Source organism: Peromyscus californicus, unplaced genomic scaffold (assembly GCF_007827085.1).
Source record: "Peromyscus californicus insignis strain IS unplaced genomic scaffold, ASM782708v3 Scaffold_7__1_contigs__length_154581171, whole genome shotgun sequence".
Classification (NCBI taxonomy): Eukaryota; Metazoa; Chordata; class Mammalia; order Rodentia; family Cricetidae; genus Peromyscus; species Peromyscus californicus.
Window position 1 is genome coordinate 3,880,027 of NW_026294595.1, and position 24,171 is coordinate 3,904,197.

At 51.1% G+C, this 24,171-nt stretch overlaps 1 protein-coding gene and 1 long non-coding RNA gene across 5 annotated transcripts in view; one reads left to right on the top strand and one right to left on the bottom strand.

Annotated features, from left to right (window-relative positions):
• Gsn (gelsolin) overlaps positions 1-24,171 on the bottom strand; it is a 56,572-nt gene that overhangs the window by 27,243 nt on the left and 5,158 nt on the right. For 2 of the 4 annotated variants that reach the window (XM_052722526.1, XM_052722527.1), the window contains exon 3: positions 16,020-16,109. The exons of 1 other annotated variant lie outside the window; for it this stretch is intronic. Coding sequence is in view for 1 of the 3 variants with exons in the window: in XM_052722525.1 (XP_052578485.1) it covers positions 28-159 (132 nt within the window). In the remaining 2 variants the exon portion in view is untranslated. Of the gene's footprint in view, positions 1-27; positions 2,862-16,019; positions 16,110-24,171 lie in introns of those variants that run through there. One more of the 4 variants, XM_052722525.1, reaches the window with a different exon arrangement.
• On the top strand, positions 2,925-11,391 carry LOC128100401 (uncharacterized). Its single transcript, XR_008214783.1, has 2 exons — positions 2,925-7,824; positions 10,701-11,391. It is a non-coding gene; the product is annotated as an uncharacterized LOC128100401 (long non-coding RNA).

Below are 24,171 nucleotides of genomic sequence, written 5' to 3' on the forward strand. Positions count from 1 at the left end.
GGAGCCCCGCGGAGCCCGGGCACTCACCCGCGCCTCAGACGCCCGACTTTGGGGCGCCCTCACTCCGGCCGCGCCCCGCAACCCTGTGGCCGCACGGGACGGCGACGGTGCGCACAGCGCCAGGACCAGCGCGCAGAGCAGCGAGAGGTTCGGAGCCATGGCGACGGTGAGGACCCAGGCTGCGGCCGTGGCCCCGCGGTCGCCCCAACCTTTAAGTAGCCGGCCGCCCCATCCCGCCCTAGCTGGGGACCGCCCCGCAGGGAGGGCCTTGTGGCCCGCGGGGGAGGCGGGGATCTGTCCTGGATCTCCGAGACATCTGGGTTCCCACACCCACCCGAATGGGTGCGGTCGCCCCTTGGACCCTAGTTTCCAAGGGAAAGATCGGCATTTGGTCTGACATAGAGCAGGAGCTAACTTGGGGAGAGCGGTTTTTCTGTGACCCGTGCAAGCCCCCTCTTATCGGTGCTATTAGCAGGTTCAACAAAAACTAAACAAACAAAACAAAACAAAACAAAAGAACCACCTAGCACGAACTAACCGTTTGTGGCGCTTTCTACTCAAAGGGTCATTGGAGCATCCTTTTCAGAGTGGACACTCTAAAGAGAGCCCATTTCACAGAGGGGGAAACGGTGCAGAAGAGTTCAGGACTGGCACAATCCCATGAAGAGGACAACTAATACAGTATTGTCAACCCCTGTCTCAGGTAGTTCTGGGTCTGGACATCTGGGCTACACGGAAGAGCTCCGGTTCCCCATCAGGAGAGCAGAACTCTTAATCTCTGGTTCTACTTTTCTCAAAATGGCATTTCTTTTGTTCTTTCAATAACATTTTTGTTTTTTAAAAGGTTTTTGGCAAACCTTAGTCACTTCGTTGTACAAAGTTGTTGCCTGTTGACCAGACACACTTGCCTCTGCCGGGGGTGACACTTTTATCTACTCCTCTAGGCTGATGACACCTCCATCTCCTTCTGTAGTAGTTTTTCTATTTCAGGCTCTCTATCCTCTCCTGGGGAGCCAGGATTTGAGTCTCCCCCACTCCTCAGCTCATCACTGGGAAGTTAGGGATCTAGGTTGGACTCCTACATACTGTGTCTCGGTCTCCTACTGGGCACAGAGGTTGCAGAGGGTTAGATCAGGCCTGCTCAGATAGCCTGGTCTGGAGGTGGCAACGCTCACTCACCCCAGCTCCCTTTGGAGCCTGTACTACATGATTTCTTATTGGATAGGGTTGAATTTTGCCCTCTCCCACCCCAATTTCTTCCCACTTAAGTGGACATAGGTGAAGCCTAACAGGACAGAGGGGACCGTCAGGACTGAGAACAGCATCCCAGGGAAGGAATGGGCAAAGGGCAGACAAACACAGCTCATGCACAGTGAATAACAAGGTGACTTAGAGGGCAAGCTGTCGAGGAAGGAGGGTGCCCGGGGGCCTTTGTGTAATCCTAAAAACGCAGGATTTATCAGGTGTCTGTAGAAGCCTTAGTGCTCTGGGCTCCGTGGTGTAGGAAGCCGACCCTCAGGCCTGTGGAGCCCATAGTGGGCTGACTTAGACTCAACTCAGAGCTGATTAAAGCCCACACTGCTCAAATGAACATTCCTGATGGCATAAGCATTTTAACCTCTCTAGATAACAATTTGATTGTGCATATTCAAAGCACATAATACAGCATTCCCTACAAAATTGCTTGCAATGGACAAGGATATTCATTGAAGCATTGTTTGAAGAGAATTGGAAAGGACCCAAAATGTGCTGGGGAAGTAAGTGATGGAGCTGTCACACAAAGGACCACAATGTAGCTGGGGGGAGGGTGTCAGTTAGAGCCAACTGTGACTGGTGGCACATAGTAGGCACTCGGCGGGCATAGAGAGACCTCCAGGTGCAAGAAGCAACTTGCACAATGATGGTATAGAGTGGCTCCCTCTTCCTTTCTGTAAGGGTGGAGCTGATGCACAAACCCTTGCAAAGTCAGTAAATGCCGAAGTGTTAAAGCTGTCTGCTTGGAAGGGATGAAGAGAGAGATTTCACTCTGGACATTGCCATGGCTGCCTGAGGCTGGAGGAAGTGCTTGGATCACTCACTGTAACTGGCACAAGGAACCTTTCAGGATGATGGAAAAAATTTTAATACTACACTATAATGATGATCATGCAACCAGTTCACACCATTGAAAAACCACAGAACTGTATACTTCAGTGAGTTAACTGTGTGTGCCAGCAAATTACATCCTGAGACACTCGCTACAAAACAGTTTGAAGCACAAGATCTAAAATGTGACGAGAATGTATCCGACATGGTTATTGGCTTTGTTTGTTTGTTTAAGAACTATAGTCTACAAAGAATGCTCTAAGAATATGCTAAAGGGATACTTGCTCCTTAGCCGACTTGGGAAATGACAAGGAACCTGAGCCAGCAGCTGGGCTGGCCCCTCGGGAGCAGCAGGAGCAGCGTGGCCCCAGTTTGTCCAGTTGGTGATTAACAGAGGGCCCATTATAGCTTGGCCTCGACCCCTGGGGTCAGTGACCACCAGCCCAGAGTCCCTGGCCCCAGGTTAATGATCACAAAGGTGGTGTAGCTTTGCTGGCTATGTGGCTATGGAGTTTGGGCCACAGTGACCAAGGCCCAGCCTCTGCCCTCTGGGACCCTGGAGCCTAGAAACCCTCACTCAAGGGCATCAGCGAATGGAGACTGGAAGGGGCAACTCTCTAATCTATGCCCTGCCCGGAAGAGGCGTGAGTTCAAGGGAACAAGGGGGTTGAAGTGAAGGTGAAGGGGATGCACCAGTGTTCGGGAGGCTCTGCCATAGACCACCTGGATGACTGGTCTCCTCTAAGGTCCATTTCTGGCCCCAGCATCCCCAGATCCTGGCTGCACCATCCTTCCCAGAACTTCATCTTGCTTCTGAGCTTCAAAGTTCCCATCTGCAAAATGGGGACACCGGACCAGGTCACTTTGACAGGTCCTTCTGAATCAGACCACCTAGGACCCCTGATGTAAGAAGGAGGCTCTGAAATCAGTAATAGCATGTCAGCTCACTTCGGGATCCAGTGAGTAGTCAAGCCCTGGCCACTGCCATACAGGACCTCAAAGCCTGAAACCCCTCACTAAGGAGCACAGGGCGGGAGACTCGGATGGGGTAACCCTGCCTTACTCTGTTCCCTGCTGTAGGAATTCAGGGGAGCAAGTGGGTACAAGTGCCAAGGAAAGGAAGACGCACCGATGACAGAGAAACCGAGACTCAGGCCGCTCATGTGGAAGGAGGCATTGCTGAGGTTCAAACCCTCATCTGGGGCTCCTGGGCTCCAGTTCTGTCTGGGAGAGGAAGCAGGAGCCCTAGCCCCACCTCAGCAGGGAGCATCAACCCTGTGCAAGAAATGGGTTGCTGTTGCTAAACCAGTCCAAGCCCACGCCAGGCAGGCAGACAGAAGTCTCTAGAGTAGCTGGCACTACCACATCTCCTAGGCTGGGGCAAGAGAAGGTTCCAGAAAAGCCCTCGAGCCCTCCAGATGCCTGATGTCGTCACCCAGGAAAACCATATGTCTAAAAAGACCCCAGACCATGGCCACCGTGTGGAGAAAGACCGCAGTACCTCCATTTACTCAGGTCTGGGATGGTTGCTCTGACTTGAATGTAACCCTGCTCTTTACTGTGCCTTAGGGACTGCCTTGATTGCCCATCTTGGCTGTTTGTGAGTTCTGCCCAGTCCTCCTACACATCAGGCATCCTCTCAGTATGTGCCACAGGACCGAGTGGCATCATAGCTCATGTCCCTCTGTGGACCCCTCCCTCCCTGTGGTTGGATCTAGGCCCCCATAACCATCTCTTGACCCGTTCTTCTCCCTATGACTAACTTAAAGTCAATCTCTAGATCTCTGTGGGCTGCCTAGGGTGACTACCAGATGAGATGTCTCACCCTCGCCCTTGGCCACAGTGTACAAAAGGCCTTGGCGGGCTGGGAAGACACCTCCCTGTTCTGTTCCCTCACGCCAAACACTGCCGCTCTTCATCCCCCAGGCAGCTGGCCAGCACTGGAAGAGCTCCCTCTTTCCCTCCCAGAGCCTGTTTGCTTTTGGCCCATTGCAGTGCTCTGGTCCCCCTGGGAGCACCCACCCTTCTGGCCTAGGATTTTGCCAGGAGGGACAATGATCAGTAAACAGAGAAGGCAGTTATGAAACCCAGTGAGACCAGACAGGACCCACACACGTTCCGGCTGGCCCCCACAGACTTGAAGACACCTGCAGTCAAGGCCTCAGTTTCCTCATTTTTAAAATGGAACGGAGTTTAAAGTGGCAGTCTCCTGGAACAGCAGAGGACTCCAAGGCCTGACACACAGCATCTCCCAAAGGGTCCCTGGATGGCCCGCTTCTTCTCTCAGAGGCCTGAGCCCAGCGCATTCACACCTACCGAATGGCAGCAGCCTGGAGCAGCAGGGGTGAGACTACAGATTCAAATGGGACTTGGGCTCAGGTTGGGCTGTGCAGTCTAGAGTGGGTTATTTTCCTTTCTGGGCCTCCAGGCACTCATTTGTAAATAGGGACAGTAACACCCACCTGTAGAACTATGGGAGTAAGCCGAAGGACTGCCAGTAGTAATGGCCACTGGCCTTCCATCTCTTTGTAGATAACACCAAGCAGAAAAAAGTGATGTCTCCAGGCCAATGAGCCAGTGTCCACAGCCTAGACTTAGAACTCAGGTCTGTGGGCAACCAGGCCAGAGTCAAGGCCTGGGTCTCATGGAGCAGGGTTCCCTGACATGGCCAACTGGGCTTCTGCCCTGGCCAAGTCTATTCTGGGTGTGGACAGCTATTGGGAATATGGCCAGTGGGTCTTGGTTGAATCTATCTCAGGGACTGAAGCCACTGACCCTCTCCCAGCTCCCAGAGCCAGCCCCACCTAGTGTTGTGAGGACATTCTGAGGAGGCCTGGCCCTACCACCTCCTGGCTCTGTGCCCTGGAAGCAACAAGATTTGGCCATGCATGAGTAGCATCAGTCTTTCCTCCCCTGAGGCAGACACTCTAGCCCTGGGAAACTTGGGATTGCTGAGAACTGAGCCCTAGCCCCTCATCCTGCCCCCCACCCTAGAACTGTGTAGCAACCCCTGAGGAGCCCAGACACAAACATAGGTTAATGGCAGGATGAAGGGGCCTAAGCACAGGCTTGGTGACTGGGGCAAGGGTCAGCAGGAGATTGGGTGGGGTGCAGACAGAAGGCAGGGTCTGCGATGCCCCCGCCAGAGCAGGAAGGGGCAGAAACGCTGCTGCAGGCAGCTCTTCAGAGGAAAGACGTGGCCAAGTGACCAGCAAAGTGGGGGAATAAGGTCTACCCCTCAACTAGCTGACAGCTCTGAGCAAGTCACCTTGGCGCCAGAGCCTCAGTTTCCCTATCTGTAGGTAGGAATTGCAATATCTTCTTCCCATGAAGGGTGCAAGAATTTAATAAGGGAACAGCTGCCCTTGCAGAGGACCTCAGTTTGGTTTCCAGCACCCATATCAGATGACTCACAACCACCTGTAACTCCTGCCCTAGAGGATCTGACGCCCTCTTCTGGCCTGCACAGTTACCTGCACTTACATAAAACACACACACACACACACACACACACACACACACACACACCCCTTAAAAATGAAAAAGAGTAAACCATTAAGAACTGTAACCAGGTGAAATACACCAAGGCTCAGCATAGCCTGATGCAGGTGAGACCTGTAAAGAGAAAGCTGCGATTTTTGCTGGGTCAGCTGCTTGGCTGAGTTTCTGTCTCTCTAATCTTCTTGTGTGTAAATTAGAGGCCAAAAGGCCTTTCCCTGCCGAGTGTGATGGTGTGTACCTGTAACGCCAGTGCTCTGAAGAGAGAAGCAACTTTGAGGTCAGCCCGGTTTGCATAATAAGTTGCATAATAAGCTCACCCAGGGCTAGCTAGCAAGACCGGATTTCAAAACAAACAAAATGTGTGTGTGTGTGTGTGTGTGTGTGTGTGTGTGTGTGAGAGAGAGAGAGAGGGGGGGGGGCAGGCAGGCAGACAGGCAGACAGTGTTTTTCATAATAAAATAAATGTTTAAATATATACTGGTTTATAAAAGCGAGCTGTCTAAGAGACATCTGCATGTCCATGTTCATAGCAGTACTGCCCACAACAGTTACAACAGGGAAGCAAGCCAGCTGTTCATTAATAAATGAGTACACAATCAACAAACACATTCAAACGGAGGAACAGTTTAAAAAGATCACACTCTGCTATAGATGAACCTCAAGGACACCATGCCAGTCACAAAACAGCAAATACTGTGAGTCTACTTCCCTGAAGTTCTGAGGAGCATCAGATGTGTAGGAACATACAGTAAAGTGATAGTTGTAAGTGGAAGGGAAACGTAGGCTATTGTCCAAAGAGGACAGAGCTTCAGTTTGATGAACCAGCCTGCCTCCATCTTGGGCGTTAAAGCCATCTTACAGTAAAGATAAACTAGGTCCATTCCTGTTTATGATTAAATCTGTTTCTCAAGGATTGGGCTATGCCCCACCTGTAACCTTATAACTACAAATTGTTCTGTACTGCCTGTTCCAGGAATGGCAACCATGTTTTTGTTTCAAAAGTTGTAACCATCTTGCAAACCTACCTTTGTTTCAAAAGGTTGTTAAGACTACCTGCTGTTATGGCTACCTTGTTAGGACCACCTTGCAATCATGTCTTTGTTTCAGATGTTATGACTAACTTGTGTTGTAGAACATGATTTTAAGGTGTGTTGCTTTTGTCTATGTTTCATCTGTTTAACTCTGTGAAGCTGTGTTACTGTGTCTGTCTAAAACACCTGATGGTCTAATAAAGCACTGAACAGTCAATAGCAAGGCAGGAGAAAGGATAGGCAGGGCTGGCAGGCAGAGAGAATAAATAGAAGGAAAAATAGAAGGGAGGAAGAAGAAGGAACAAGAGAAGGAGGAGGAGGACTCCAAGGAGCAGCCACCCAGCCACCCAGCCACCCAGCCACCCAGCCACACAGCCACACAGCCACACAGCCACACAGCCACACAGCCACACAGCCACACAGCCACACAGCCACACAGCCAGCCATGGAGTAGGAGTACGAGTAAGATTTATGGAAGTAAGAGAATGGGAAAAGTCTAGAGGCAAAAAGTAGACGGGATAATTTAAGAAAAGCTGGCAAGAAACAAGTCAAGCTAAGGCTGGGAATTCATAACTAAGAATAAAACTCCATGTGTGTGAATTATTTGGGAGCTGAGTGGTGGGCCCCCCACAAAAGAGCCAAAAAACAACCAACAACAAACTTGTTATGCTCCTGTAACCCTGCCGAATTTTGCCCTCCAGATTTCCTCCCCCCCCAACACCACTGCCCCCACCCCGTTTGCAAACTCCCTAACTCTAGGCTATAAACACTTTGTCTTCCTCATGTCCAGTGCTGATCTCTTGAACCCCGTTTTTAGAGAGAGGTAGCTCATGTACATGAATAAAAAAGCTTGCTTCTTTAATTAACTTGGCCATGATGATTTGGGGCAGTGGTCTTTCTCCTCACCCCTTTGGGTTTAAAAAGTTCTGCATGATGGGAAGTTCTGGGGATGGGCAGTGGTGACCAGTGCAAGACATATGATGTATTAACACCATGGAACCATGTGTTTAAAATGTTCTCGATGCTAAGTTTCATGTTATGTCAACTTTGCCACAATAAAAACAACGGGGAACATCTGCTCATCCGCTCGTCTTTTTCTGAGAGACAGTGAGCTGTCCTGTGGGGATCCAGTCAAGAGGACTCATGTTACAGGAGTGTCCAGCCCGGACGGTTTAGGCCTTGGGACACAGATAAGAAAGAAAAAAGGGTGAGTACTGCATCTGGTCAAGCTGACCTGGAGACTAAGTTCATTCTTCACCAGGATCCAACAGCTGGGTTCCCCAGGCAACCTTCATGAGCTATGGTGATGGGGGCGGGATGGTGCCGCATCCTCCTGCTAAGGGCTCCCTCCATATGAAGCCCTTCTGTGCCCACACCCTCCACAGCTAATCACCACCACAGTTTCGTCTGTGTTGGGCTCTGGCCACTGCATGAGAGCTGATGGCCTGAATGACCCATGGCAGCCTGCAGGCAGAGGTCCCAGAGAGGACAAAGGGGCAGGCATGGGGAAGCAGCAGGAGGACAGGCCATGTTCAGGGAGGGGTGTGAAGAGCTCAGGGGAGGACAGAGCAAGTGCTCTCTTTCCACAATGATCCGATTTCACTTTCTGTAAAATGGAGTGGCGAGGCCACCTTGCTGATGTCTGGTAGGACAGAAGACGACCTGGCTCTCAGTGCACTACTCAGCTGGTGTCTAGCAACTGTGACATCCAAAGATGGCCCCTCGGCATCTGCCAGCCTTTACACACCTGCCGCTCACTTGCTCCATACCTGCCTTTGACCTCACTTAGTTTTCAAAGTCAAAGCAAAGGACAGCTGAAGGGTTCCAACCAAGGCCAGAGACAGGGTGGTGGCTAGTCCAGGGTCGGTGACTCTCTGGAAGGGCCTTGGCCTTCACCTGAAGAGCCAGGCCTTCCTGTCTACCTCGAGAATCTCTATCCTCTATGAAGTTGGCTTGCTCTGTCCACTCAAAAGAACACGGACTCCAACACTCACAAGCTGAGTGTGACGAGAAACTCACTCTGAACTTCACTGCCCTTGGACACAGAATGGTCAGACTTATGTCACAGATTTGCTACATCTACTGTTAATTAAATAAAAAAAAAATCTGGAAAAACTCCAAAGGAGAGATGAAGGCCAGGGGCTAGCGAGGAGCAGAGAAAAGATTCACAAGATCTTTGTGAACTGAATAGGCCCGTGGCAGCCACTGCTCCAGGGTCTTTCAGACCGACAGGACTCTTGGGCTCTAAGCTCCGGTGCCCACGTGCCTTAAGCGTGGTAGCTCACTGCCCACCAGAACACCCTCTGCCGTCTAACCTAGCCCGTGTGTGACCTCAGCTCCCTGCCCCCAGGAACCTGGGGAAGTAGCTATGTGTGAGATTGGGCCTGCCACTCTTGTTCAGAAGAAACAATAAAATGGTGAGTTTCAGGTACCAAGAGGGCTCAAGAGCTGCTGCCTACAACCCACAGCCTCCTCCGCTGCACCGCCCACAGCAGCTGTTAGCAATCTACTCTCGGCCCCAACAGCCAGGCAGCTCTCTCCCCAGAGGCCCAGAGGCCTAGAGGCAGTCTCTGTCAAGCCAACAATGCAGCTAGGAAGCCAGTACGGAGGAGGATGGGAGAGGAAAATCACTGGTACTGGCCCCAGCCAGTGCTGGGGAGGCTTGGGGGGGAGGCTGGCTTGGAGCGAGGGGAGCTGGGGGCCTGGCAGGCTCTTCCTGAACCATGGACTTGGTCCCATGCCTTGACCCCTATATGAGCTAAAGGAATAGTGAGTGTACTTGGAGCCCCAGTACTCCTCTGTAACTTGCCTTCTCTTTGGCATCCAGAAACAGGAGAAGGGAACAGGCAGGCCTTTGTGAGGAAGGGAAAAGGCTCCTGCCTGCTTGCTGGGCCCCAGGTCCTACCATGATGGGGCCTACCGGGGCCTAGGGACCCATAACTGCCAGAGCTGAAGTACCAAGCTCTTCGGACCATGTCCACGCCCACAGTCACACACACACACCACGTGACTGCGTCACACACCAGGCCTTGTGTTCCTTAGACCTGTGCCCAGGGTCTACTTTGTAGCTTAATTTACATCACTCTTGCCTTCATGATTCACTCACTGACACACCGGGTCTCGGTACACACACACACACACACACACACCACATCCTTGCTTTGGACCTATAAACGGTGGTCCTCACCCCAGGGGCATTCACAGCCTAAAGAGCAGGGGCAATACAACGTTATAGTTAAGGACCCATCCCCAGCCTCTGTCACCACGTGACCTTGCCAAAGCAACTCGTCCTGTCAGCCAGTGCCTTGCCTTCTTTGGCTGTGACAGTCACGTTTCTCTGGCAGGGTTGTGTAGATTAAAGTAGATAACACACTGCTGTGCATCTCAGCGCTTGACATGCTGGGTAAGTGCTTTGAAATGTTGCCTGAGTCTGTGTGCTGTGCACCAGGGCCCATGTGCCCTGGTCTGCTGTGCAGGAGACACTGCACGCTGGACTTATCCTAACAGGCTGCAAGAGGATACAGTGATGTCTTCTCATACTGGGAAGAAACCCGAGGTTCAGAGCAGGAAAACAATTTGCACAGGGCCAGAAAGTGGGGGATGCTGATAAGGGGGTGGTGGGGCTAGAAACAGACACTGATTAGCTGTGGGCAGTGGAGGAGAGACTGCAAGCAGGGAGCACAAGGATCATTCTGGAGTAATGAAATGTTCTTGCTAGCTGTGGTAGTGCATGCCATTAACCCCAGCACTCGGGAGGCAGAGGCAGGCGGATCTCTGCGAGTTCGAGACCAGCCTGGGCTACAGAGTGAGCTCCAGGAAAGGCACAAAGCTACACAGAGAAACCCTGTCTCAAAAAAAAAGAAAGGAAGGAAAGGAAGGAGGGAGGGAGAGATGAGGAGAGAGGGAGAGAAAAGTCTCTCAAGCATGGTTGTGGAAATGGTTGCAAACCCCCAAATTCACTAAGAATCCCAGTTCATGAAATGGAGGATTATATATATATATATATATATATATATATATATATATATATATATATATATATATATACTGTGAATTTAATTCGTTATGTGAATTATATTCCAGGAACATTGTGGAAACAAAGGTCCTTCGTTTAGCTGAGGAAGTGAGATTTCCATTGTCAACTACCTGATGCTGAAGAGAGTAGTAGCCCAGAGCCACTGACAGCAGAGAGAGGCCGTCAACATATCATGCACACCGAGGTGGGCAAGCAGAGTCATTGGGAGAGTTTAGAAAGAGCACAAACTCCCAGGCACAGCCCCAGCCTTGGAATGTGTAGATCTGGGCGGGGTCCTGGAACTCAATTCTAAGGGTCAGCTACCAATGGGAACCACATGGCAAAACCACAGTTGGGGAAACTGAGGCTAAGCAGGAGAGGGGGTCTGTCGGGTCTGGTTGATCAAACAGCAGGACAGCTGAACTAACTGGTCCCTTTCCTGTTTTCTTCTCTCCTTTCCCTCCCAGGGCGGGCCTCCCCTGCCATCAGCTGTGACTCAGACTCTGAGTCATCCTGTGGCACCACAGAAGGAACTTCTTAAGAAAAACAATCCCTAACACAGAGCTCCCCGGATCTTGGGAACAGGATAGGCCCAGTGGGCTGGGAGGAGGAGAGAGAGGTCAGGGCGGTGTGGGAGGCCAGGGCTCCCCAAACCTGACTGCTCTTAGCCACTGATGTGTGCAGTGCACTGTACAAGGAGCCTCAGTGTCCTCACCTGCAAATAAAACCTCCTTCTGCATACAGAAGCTCCATATTCAACAGGCATCATGACAAGAGCTCTGTGTGTGTGTGTGTGTGTGCAGACTGTGTGTGTGCGTGCAGATGTGTGTATATATGTGTGTACAGATGTGTGTGCAGATGTGTGTACATATGTGTGTGTGCAGATATATGTGCGTATGTGCGTGCGTGTGTATGTGTGTGTGTGTGTGTGCGCACGGAGATGTGTGTTCTCATACATGTAGAGGCTAGAGATCAAGGTCAGCTGTCTTCCTCAATCATTCTCCACCATATTTGGGGGGCATGTTTTCTCCTTGAACCTGGAGCTCACATTGGCTCAGTCAGTCTAGACAGCAAGCCCTTGGGGATCCTCCTGTCTCTGCCTTCCCTTCCCTGTGGTTATGTAGGTGCGAGGGACCCAACAGGCACATAAGGCCAACACTCCACCTATTAAACCATCTCCTCAGCCCCGTGAGAGGAACTTCATAAGCACCATTTTCCTGAACCCTCACTAAAGCTTATGGGTGGCATCATCCAATTTTATAGATGGGAAAACTGAGGCTCAGAGAGCTCCAGCTGAAGACTGCACAGTCAGGAAATGCAGACCAGAGTTTAAATCCAGGGCTAGATTTTGAAGCCTGTTACTTCTCCCTTGCTTCTTTAAAAGCACCTACGTGAGCGGGGGGGGGGGGGGGGGGGGGGGGGGGGGGGGGGGCGCTGTGGGGGAAGGGATGGTGCAGCGGTTAGGAGGACTGTTAGGGGACCTGGGTTGGGCTCCCAGCACTTCATGGCAGCTCACAAACATCCCTAACTCCAGTTGCAGGAGATCCAATGCCCTCCTCTGGTCTCCTTAGCACCAGGAACACATACAGTGCTAAAGAGATGTAGACAAACATATAAAATGAAAATAAATGCATCTTGTCTTATTTTTTAAAGATTTAATTACTTTTATGTTTATGGGTGTTCTGCCCGCATGTATGGCTCTGCACCATGTGCATGTAGTGCCCTTGGAGGCCAGAAGAGGGCATCAGACCAGGCAGAGAGCCTAACTGGTAGCTAAACTGGCCTTGCCTGAACAGGCTTCAGAGAGGCCCTCGCTACTCACCATTCCCCCAAGGGCTTTTTCCTCATCCACAGCTGGGCAGGGCAGAGGGATAAGGCCTCTTGACACAGGCCGGGCTAATCACAAGAGCCTATAAACAGACCCTGTGGCTTGGGCGGGCTCGCTGTGCCAGGCCCAGCTCCACAGGCACCAGAGCACAAATGGACCCAGAAATGGCTCTTCTCGCTCACACAGTTAACTAAAACTTCTCCAGGAAGCCAGTGTTCACGCTCCTCGGAGGAAGAGGATTCGAGCAAAGAGCCCCACCTGCCTAGTGGGGATACTGGACCTGCGCCTAGGCTCCTTTTTCTGCTTCCTCCTTCCACTGCTTCTGTCTGGGACTCAGTTTCCCGAAATGTGAACTGGGGAGGTCAGTATATGCCCTTGGGCCCTTCCAGCCTGGATGCTCTTGATCTGTCTGTGACAGCCTCTGCCTCTCAAACATCTGTTTTATCGTGTCCTGCCCCAATCAACTTGGAAGTTGTATTTTATCATTATTTCAGTGCTGGGGCCGATCCCAGGCAGGCCCTCTATTGCCTGAGCTACATCCACGGCCCTTGGGGCACATTTCAAATTAAATTTTATTGTTGTTGTTGTTGTTGTCTAGGATTTTTGAGAACCTCACCATCCCAAGTGCTGAGGGCAGAGGATGAAGAGGCAAACAAGTCCTAACCGGTCACACCCCCCAAACCCTGCTGGGAACATCGTGTTTCTGGTTCAGACTGCAGACAAGGAGGATTCCCCACGGGGCAGCTTGTGACCTGGCCAGGGCCCTAACCTTACAGTAAAGGCTCCCCAGCCATCCCATGTACACGCCTGTGCTACAGACTTTCCTCCCCAGTTCACTCCCGTCACCATCCAAGCCCTACTGCATGGATGCAGAAAACGAGGCTGAGAGGGACTGGAGAGTCGGAGAGATCCTGGCTCAGACTCTCTTACTCCTGGAGTCCAGGGCTGCAGTGGTCTGACTCAAGTCAGCCTACTGGACAGTGGGAACAGAACCGGACAAGAGCAAAGAATGCAGAGACGGGCAGGTTATTCCTGTGTGTCTGTCTGGGTAGTGAAGGGGCAGTTCTTCACTGGTAACACACGTTCTCTCCTATGGGATTCCAGCACTGCCCTCTCTGACCCGCCCTCCTCTTTGCCTGCCACCAATCGACTGCTCTGAAATCCCGTCAATCAAGTCACTCCTCTTCTCGACAGCATTCCAGATCTCTCCAGACAGCCCTGCCACCTCCTGCCGCTCTCACCTCAGTCTCCAGACATGACTCACTTGTCCGCAGGGACACAGGGCTCCTCCAGGTGATCAGCCCTTTTCACATAATCCTCTTGCCTGGAACACTCAACTCCCCATCTCAGCCCAGCGTTCATCTCATGGGCAGGAAAAGCGGACTGGTCCCATGGGCGTTTGGGAAAGTGTCTGGGTATCGGCCACCATTGTCCCCTCAGGGATTACAGTGGCTCTCCTCTTGCAGGATGGCACAGTTCACCACCCATTCCAGTGCAAGAGTCAGCAAGGGTTGGCTGGGAAACGGGCATGGGTGGGGGGTAGGTGGCGGCAAAGAGCCAAAAGAATCCGGGGCAAGTGCACATTTCCCAGGACTTCTCAATATCAGGTCTCCCAGGAAGCATCAGGGCACTTCAGTGAGAAAAACCCTGAAACAACACCATGCAGGGTCTTAAGATGTGCGTGCGTGTGTGCGTGTGTATCATGGTTCCACTAATGAAGTTCTCCAAGTCTCCCGCTGGGAAGCTCCTAACAGTCTCCAGTAGCCTGGAATAAAATCCACGGTTGAGGGCAGCGTGGCCTGGAAGCTCCTGGTCCCTTGCCTGGCCATCCCCCTCCCTCTGAGGGATGCTCTCCCTTCCTAGCTTACCCTGCCATCCAGCACTCGGGCTTCTCTGCCCTGCCCAGAGAATCGCCTCCCTCCCAGCTGTTCCCTTAACCCATCAGATCCTCCTCAGGTGAAGAGAAACAAAGCCATGGCAGGCATAACCATCTTCACAAGATCCAGGAGGTATGGAAAGGTTTTATTCTTTGCTCCTTCTCCAACCCCCAGCTCCAAGCCTAGACATCTGTCACATGATTCTGTGAATGAATGGATTCCAGAATAAATCCGCTGAACATTTAAGTCAGAAAAACAAAGCCCTGTGCATAGTCAGAAAGGGTTGGGTGGGGCAGCTTGGGAAACTGATGGTTCAGCCTTCCAGTGGCAAGGGAGAGAACGTTCCAGATGGAGAAGAAGAAATCAATGTGCCAGAGACTTGGGACAAGGACATCTGAGGATCTGAGAGGAGGGCACCAAGTCACCCTCCTTACCTGCTTACACCCAAGCTCATGGAGGTGAGCGTGAGGCAGGTGCAGTCCAGGGGATGAAGGAGCTGCAAGGGTGAACAGGCAGGCCCCTGAGGCATTCAGCCAGGCCCGAGCAGGTCTGGCTGTGGCCCTGTGGTGGTTTCCCAAGTTGGGCAGGCAGGCAGAATGCAAGGGCCTTGTGACATGGCTCGCAAAAGCATTCACAGAAAGGGACACCCCAGCCTCTGGACACCCCAGAAGGCTGGTGTGATCCTTCAGTGGCAGCTGAGGCAAGGCCAGGCCTCTGGGCCTAGAGAACCTTCTAGAAACCCCTGGCTCCAAGGACTAAGTACCTTGATGACCACCAATGGCCCTCTCATCTAGACTTTAAGAGGGACAGAGCCATGGTCAGCTCCTGTCACTGCCTGGCAGCTGGGTGCAGTGGAGCACTGGGAAATACGGGCACTCGCTTCCTGCTTCTTTCGGCAAGCAACGGTGACGTCATGGGCTGGCCATAGATGCCATGGGCTGGAGGGCACTTTCCTTTCTCCTCACACAATTGGAAGTTCTCTTGTGTTCAGGTTGAAACTCTCTCACAGTGACCCTCATGGCTTTTCAGCTCACAAAGGCATCTGCAGGCCTGTCTGATCCCCACCACCACCTTGTCAGACAAGGAGGGGACCGAATGTGCCGCCCTGCAGGAGGAAAAGCCCAGGACCCCCTTGTGAGGGAATCTGGGTCTCCTGGCTTGTAGCCCAGCACTCTGCATTCCGAGCAGCCTCCCAGTGCACTGCACCTCAGGCTCACCTGGGAACCTGATAGGTGGGCCCGCCCACCTGGCCAGCCAGGTGGGGATGACTCATCCACCCTCGCATGACTCACTCCTCAGGTGCCTCCTAAGGCCAACAAGCAGGGGACTTGGTGGCCACGACCCAACTTTTTGCACCTCTCCACAACCTGCAGGGAGAGTCCCTACCTCACCTCCTCAAGGAACCCACCCCACGACAGAGCTCCCAGAAGGCTTGAGCACAGCAAGCAAGAAGCAAAGCCAGGGTGAGAGCATCAGGGCGCTCAGCCTGCCTCATCCCTGCCCTCAGGACTGCCCTCACCTGCCTTTCCCTTGGTGAGGAGCAGATGAGGTATTGAATAAACAGTATGGCCACAAAGGGAAAAACTTTTAATCCACAAAGGCTGTTCAGCTGCCTGCACTCTGGAATCATCTAGACTCCCCAGGACACTAGGTGGACAGTGGCTCTGTGTTGTTCTACCTACCTTACAGGGTTGTGCAAGGAGAAGAGAGCCACTCCGTGAGGGGATGCTGTGACAGCTGCCGAGTCACAGCCAAAGAAGAGTCGGTGGTACCTGGAAAGGGCCAGGAATCTCAGTGTCAGTGTCTGAGGTAAATCCTGCCTACCTGCGTAGTTCTAGCAAGGAGACACTCACTTCATGACAGTGGTGCCCACACCTGCTCCTGGAGGGTTGAGCTGGCCAAGAGTGGCCTCAGGATGCCAGGCTATGAGCTCCTCGGAGTAACTGCTTCACACGGACTGTGGCCCAGTCCATGACCTGGCAAACGCCACCTCCGGTGCATGTCAGAAGAGGGGCTGGAGGACCACCCTTTCCTAATCCCAGACCAGTGGTGGGTTGTACAGCTGAGCCCTCGAGCCCCTGCCTTCCAGGGACAACCTGGAACTTCAATCCTATCATCGTGTCCCTGTCCCAGTCAGCTCCTTCCAGCTCTGGAAGATCTTGCTACCCAAACCAGCTTCTTCCAGTCAGGAAGAGTCAGGATCCCATCACAGTGGGGCCTCACAGGTCTCACAGATGAGGATACAACAGGCCCCTTCCTAACCACAGCATACGGCCCAGGCGTTGCTGGTGGCTTCTGCAGTGTTGGTAGGTGACACAGCAGTGGACCTGAAGCCACAGGCAGAGAGGTCAGAAGTCACATGTTTACCTAGGTCTGGGGAACTGGAGTTAAATGGCACTTCTGCAGGCCTTTCTCAAATATCTTGCAGAAAATCCCTGATTCCTAGAGTACGTCAAAGCACATTGGGAGTTTGTTTTTGAAAATGACAGACAACTATGAAAACTCTTTTAACTCCAAACCAGTCTCACCTGTCCACTTGAGGGAGGCTGCATACATTCCCAAGTGCACCCCTTTCCCATTCAGCAAAGGGTACCCCCAGCCACCATCTCCCATCCACACAAGGACCCAAGCAGAACCCCCCACAACCTCCAGTTCAACCTCTGACTGCACCGGAACACACCTCCACCCTCCATCCCCACTGTCCCCTCTCAGTTGGGCAGTCTCTGACTCCCTCACAAGGCAAACCACCTCAGAGCAGGCGAAGACCACATCACTGGGTTGCTCGGACTCTGCTGTGGCTCCACACAGGCCCTAGACAAAGTGCAGGATCCTTTACCTACTTTTCAGCATCTACTCTGTGGTCTGTCGTGGCCAACCATTTGAACCACGGTTCTCATCCACTGCCAGCTTCCATCTGGCCCTCCAGACTCCAGCCAGTGTCTTCCGTGCCTTGTATCCTCTGTGCAAGTTTTGTGTACACTGTTTTCCTGAATCCTCTCGGCCCCTAGGTTCTCTGCCATACTAAACTGCAGCAGTCTATTTCTGTATTGCTCTCTCCCAGCAGACTAAGATCTGTTCATGCTACCCCAGACCCTGCCTACTGCAGCTCCAGATTCTCCAAAGGAAGAAGCCCGGGAACAGTATGTTTGCACACATGGCTGACACATGCTCACAGGCACATTCCCACAGAGCTTGCTCACAGTACAGATACTGCCATCTATGGGCAAGAACACGACACTCTTCTAGACGGACACCAGCTTTCATGCTTGGATGAGTTGACAATGAGCCCAGCTAAGTCTGAGCTTGCAGGTTTCCCTTCTGGAAAGGCTGTAGCAACTCAAACAAAATCTGCAAGCAGTTGATACTACTAGCTAGGTCTCCACCACATGCTCCCAACGGAGCAAGAAAGAGAGGGTTTCTGTTGCAGCCCCCCCCCCCCAGACCCCCAGGCCAGCTCCAGGCTGCTGGTTCTGAGTCTGCCTGCGCACTAGCTCAGAGCTCAGGGGGAGGAGGCAGCTCCCAAGAGTCAGGCTTGACTCTTTCCTTGTCCACCAAGGAAAGGCTAACCTCTGGGCGGGGAGCTCATTGACAGTCAGTGCTGCCACCAGGGGACTCATCCGGAGCATCCTGCCTGTGAGTGGTCCTGCCTGTGAGTGGTCCCGCCTGTGAGTGGTCCTGCCTGTGACTGGTGGAGGCCACAGCAGCAGCCCTTCTCACCCTACAAGACCCCTCCCGAGTCATCAGTGAGACTTCTGGACTTGATGTCCAGTCACACCACAAGGAGTCAAATGGCCACCTCCAGTGACAAGTTGTCACTTTCGTACACCTCGTAGGTATCAGACTCCACAGGCAATACAGGAAGTCTGCTAGGCAAGTATCATGCCACTTGTCAAGCGAGACCTCAGGCTCAGAGGGGCGAAGTAAGGTGCCATGGGTCAGGTCACACAGTCAAGATGTCCACACAGACCACTGCTCTTGGGTCTAGCTTACTCAGTAACCAGCTATAACTAAGGTTAGGCCTCCTGCTCACTTGGAGAAAGACCCGAAGCTTTGGTTGCTCAAGTTTACAGTGAACTTGTGCAGAGGGCTACAGGGTCTATGATCTGAGTCACGGCAAGCCACTGCTGTCTCTTGTATATGCGTCTTGTTTTTTATTGTTGTTTTCCCTCCCTTTCTTCTGTTTTTATTCTATTTTACTGATTGGTTAAAAAAAAAAAAAACCGGCCGGGCGGTGGTGGCGCACGCCTTTAATCCCAGCACTCGGGAGGCAGAGGCAGGCGGATCTCTGTGAGTTCGAGGCCAGCCTGGGCTACAGAGTGAGTTCCAGGAAAGGCGCAAAGCTACACAGAGAAACCCTGTCTCGAAAAACCAAAAAAAAAAAAAAAAACATTCTTAGCTCAGAGCCAAACAGAAATAGAGTGAGCCCCTCCAGCACCAGTTTTCATTCACGTATTTACTGAGAAGAATGTTTATCATCTTAAGGGTAAAACCTTCTGGTGGCGATGTTTATCAAAGCCCATTGCAGGCCCTTCAGATGGCGCCCCACGGAGTCACTTGCTCCTATTGAAGGCCCTACCTCTCCATGACTTGGCAGGAAACTATTTCAACAACTGCTCACATTCTAGAAACAGTGGACTAAGTCTGACCCAGAGTTTGAAGAGAAGAGGGAGGCAGACAGTATGGGGAGAAGGAATCTCCAGGGAGAGCTCTGAGAAGACCTGGGTCGGGGCAGCTGAGCTCTGAGAAGACCTGGGTCGGGGGCAGCTGAGCTCTGAGAAGACCTGGGTCGGGGGCAGCTGAGCTCTGAGAAGACCTGGGTCGGGCCCAGCTGAGCTCTGAGAAGACCTGGATCGGGGGCAGCTGAGCTCTGAGAAGACCTGGGTCGGGGGCAGCTGAGCTCTGAGAAGACCTGGGTCGGGGGCAGCTGAGCTCTGAGAAGACCTGGGTTGGGGGGCAGCTCATGGGTAGAACGTTTGCCCAGCCAGCACAGGCTCTGGGTTCTATGCCCAAAAACTCTGAAGAAAACAAAAACATATCTGAATCTAGACTGGCTGTTTATGCCTTATCAATAGATTTACCTTTTAGATAATTATTTTAAATTGACTATCAGTTGATTGTCCGCTCCCCTTTCTTTTTTTTTTTTTTTTTTTTTGGTTTTTCGAGACAGGGTTTCTCTGTGTACCTTTGCGCCTTTCCTGGATCTCGCGATGTAGACCAGGCTGACCTCGAACTCACAGAGATCCGCCTGCCTCTGCCTCCCGAGTGCTGGGATTAAAGGCGTGCGCCACCACCGCCCAGCTTCACTCCCCTTTCTTTCTGAGGCAGGGTCTCATTTATCCCAGGCTGGCCTTGAATTCAATACACAACCAAAGGTGATCTTGAATTTTTGATCTTCCTGCCTACTTTATACAGGTGTGCAACATCACACCCACTTTATACAGGTGTACAACATCACACCCACTTTATACAGCTGTGCAACATCACACTCACTTTATACAGGTGTGCAGCATCACACCCACTTTATACAAGTGTTCATCACCACACCCACTTTATATAGGTGTACACCACTCCACCCTCTTTAGCATGCTGGGGATCTACCTCAGGGTTTCATGCATGATAGATAAGTACTCTACTCAGTCCTCAGTTGAGAATCTTCCAGTTAAGTGTGACCCCTGGACCAGCAGCATTAGCTGAGATGCATTAAGAATGCAGATTCCAGGCCCCAACCCTAAGGAAACAGCACCTACATTTTCAGCGAATCACTGGGTGATTGTGGACATGGTAAGTCTGAGATTCTTCAGAACGTCATTTCTGTCTACTTTCAAAATTGTTAAGTCTAAAAGCATCTTCTCTGGAGCCATAGTGTCACCTCCCTGCTCTCAGATCTGACCAAACTCAGAAAGAACTCCACTCCAGGATGTAAAATGGATAGACTAGGCCTTCATTTGATCTTGAGATCTGGCCCTAGCCAGGTAGGGAAGCTGACTCGGGAGGAGAGGAGAAGGAGAGGGAGGAGAGGAGAAGCATCCCCATTTCACAGAGGATTGGGAGCCAAGTTAGGGAACCAGGTCAGACAGGTGGGCATGTGACTTACCCAAGCTCAGCACCCAAGAGGAGCTAGGGGCATGTCCATGGCCAAGTTCCCCGATCTTCCCAGGCCTTGGGTTGAACAACTATCACAAGTGATGGCGGCACCAGGGAGCTGGGTGGGTGTCGGTGGAAACACAGTCGCTCTCTCAGGGCGTGGGAACCCCTGGCCTGAGGAGTGAAGAGGTGGAACCCGGCAGTTCCCGAGACCCATCTCTACAGGTCAGGTCAGGAAACGTGTCATGTGAGAAAGCAGTAAAGAGTGGCACCTTCTGCAGTCACCGCAGACAGACTCGGGGTTGGGGACACAAAGGTTGGTGTTACCGTCCCAAGTGTGGAGGCTGAGAGTAGCTTGGCATGGGCACTGGCAGAGATGCGTATGCTGGTGAGAAACTCAGGCCTCCAGAGCTGCCAGGGCGTTTTCCTAAAGCCAAGAACCTTCCCCTTCCACTGCCAAGAATGTGGTGTAACAAGGGCCTAGGAACTGGCATTCTTCTGGGAAAACTCCATGTGGGCAGTGAAGATGGGCCACCCCCAGAAGCCTGATGCCAAGAGAAACGCTGGTATGCATAGTCCCTGGCTTTTTCCTCTGCATGGTGCCACTCTGCTGTGAGCCAGGTGGAGGTGGACTGAGACTCACCCACCCACCTCAGCTTTGGACAAAACCATGAATAAATTAATTTTCCATCTCTCTATAGATTGTTATTTTTCTTGCAATGTGGGGGACCTTTTGGACCCACGAGTGGCACAGTAGTAAGTCCTACAGCTCTCTGTAGTATGAAAACACAATACAGGAACATCCAGATGTATGTGAATGAGTAATGTGGGAATTATCAGTCCCCTAACAAATACTATGTTCTGCTTTACACAGGCAGACATCACAAAAAGCATTCAGCGTGGGCTTTGACGGGAAGGCTTCTAGCACATAATGTTTCCCACACCTGGAACTATGTAAGAATCCCATGAGCCTCCTGTAGGAAATACAGGATAGATGCAGTGGGGCCGGGGGAGGTGGGGTTGCTGGAAAATACCCTGCATGCCCATTTAAATCTGAACTGCAGATACACATTGATTTTTCTTTATAAGGATGCCCTAAATGTTGCGGGGAGAATAGCAATACTAAATAATTGTTCAATCTTTATCTGAAATTCTAATTTAACTAGCATCCTGTTTTCTTAGTTGCTAAATATGGCCACCCTAAGGGCACAGTCTGAGATTTCACATTTCTAAAAAGTTCCTAAATGCAGCCCTGCTGCATCTAAAATATCATTCACCGCTACGGAAATGGAATTCTATGCAACCACAAGTTCTACAAGTCTTTTAAAAGGCCATTTAAAGTCAGGCAGGCAGTTCCCAGCTTCTAAAGGAGTATTCTAGAACCAAGTGTTCTCATGCTCTGTAGAGAAACAGTCTGGGAGAGTGCAAAGGGGACAGGGCCTAGGCTAGCCCATGAAAGTCCCACTCTGAATGACACAGCTCCACTGGCTTCCACTTCCTGACCTGAAGCTCAAGAAGTCACTAACATGTGACCATACGAAGACAGTGGCCCTCACCGTTCTGCTCTGGCTCCAGGGTGCTTTGAATCAGATGGAGTCCGGATGATCTACACTGAGGAAGCAGCCCATCATCGGCACATCTGCAGTCTCAGAACCCCAGGAAAGGGCTGGGGCTGGGCTCGGCTGACAGAGTGCTTGTCTAGCAGGTAAAACTGGGCACAGTGGTGCGAGACTATAATCCTAGCACTTGTAATGGAGGTAGGAGTTCAGGACCATCCTCAGCTACATAGTGAGTTCGAGGCTGGCCTGGGCTGTAGGGAACCCTGTCTTAACAAAAAACTAACAAAAATGTAGGAAGCTAGTGTTAAAATCTTAACTTTACCCTTGAGGAAACCAAAGCACAGTGGCAGTCCACTCAAGGTCTGAACTGCAGGTACAAAGAGAACCAAGTTCCCTCTGCAGAGAGGCGATCCACTCTGGGACTGAACCACAAGTACAAAGAGAACAAGGTTCCCTCTGCAGAGAGGCGATCCAATCCGGGTCCGAACCGCAAGCGCAAAGCAGAAGCTGGAAAGAGAGCCTCATTCCCGCTGCTCTTCGGCAGAGAGTCTCAACTCCACCCTCTTCTGATACTGCTCTGTGCAAAAAGATTTGCTGAGAAAATGAGTTGAAGTCTGATGTTTCAGGGAAATGGTCTGTAGACCTGCAGGACAGCTGGACTCCTGGGAGCCAGCTACAGAGCTCCTTCAAGAATGTGCTTTCCCCGCCAGGGATGGCAGGAACACAGGACCACTCGTGAACCACGGGAACCCTTCTGAACAACAATTTGGAAAAACATAGCAAACGCTGTCAAATGTCTCACAACTGAGCCAGGAACTCCATTTGTAATAATGAAGGGGCAAGAGGTGGCTCTGTGGATCCAAGCAATTGCGGTCAAGCCTGAGGACCCCAAGCCTGAGAGAACATACTCCATAAAGTTGTCTGTGACCCCTGCCTTGACATGTGCATGCATGCATGTGCACATACAAATAAAAAATTAAATAAAAAAATTTAAAAGAACATATAAAATAAATTACTCACTAGGGTGTTCAGCATGGTATTGTTGATGAACAACCTAAATGTGTGATGTTAGATGATTGGTAAGTGAAGGTACCTACCTGTCCACCAAGGGTGGAATAATACTGATGAAAATCAAGTTAGCATACATCACTTTTATAATTTACCAAAAACAGTGCTGAGAGTACAGTAGAGACATTGTCCAGCATGTGTGAAGCACTGAGTTTGATGCCCAGCACCAAGAAAGGAAAGGAAAAGGAAAATTTTAAAAATAAAATAAAATTAGCCGGGTGGTGGTGCCGGCGGCCGCCGCCGCCGCCGCCGCCGCCGCCGCCGCCGCCGCCGCACGCCTTTAATCCCAGAACTCGGGAGGCAGAGGCAGGTGGATCTCTGTGAGTTCGAGGCCAGCCTGGGCTACACAGTGAGTTCCAGGACAGGCACCAAAACTACACAGAGAAACCCTGTCTCAAAAAACCAAAAAAATTAAATTAAATATATTATTATTGTGGAATATTAGTTTAAGATGTGTTACATTTGTTTATGTTGTGGAATATTTGTTTAATGATGCAAAGATGTGTTGCATTCTTTCATGTTGCATTTGTTTAACTCTGTGAAGCTGTGTTTCTTTGCCTGCCTAAAACACCTGATGGTCTAATAAAGAGCTGAACAGCCAATAGCTATGCAGGAGAGAGAAATAGGTGGGGCTGGCGGGCAGAGAGAATAAATAGGAGAAATCTAGAGCAGAGGGAGGAGCAAGAAAAGGAGGAGAGGAGGATGCCAGGGGACAGCCACGCAGCCACGCAGCCACGCAGCCAGCCACAGAGTAAGAAGGAAAGAAAGATATATAGAATAAAGAAAGGTAAGAAGCCCAGAGGCAAAATGTAGTTAAAGAGAAACAGGATAATTTAACTTAGAAATGCTGGCTAGAAACAAGCCAAGCCAAGTCTGGGCATTCATAAGTAAGAATAAGTCTCCATGTATTTATTGGGGAGCTGGGTGGTGGGTCCCCATAGAGTAAAAAACTAACTACATTATTATTCTATCGTTTTAATCTTCTGACCCATAAGAGTAAGAGTTTACATAGAATAAATAAGTATGCACTTGCCTACTCGGGTATAGTAAACCTGAGAACACTTTTAAAACTTAAGTTTAAAGAATCCTTCATGAGAAAATATTTTTGTTATAATATTGAGAA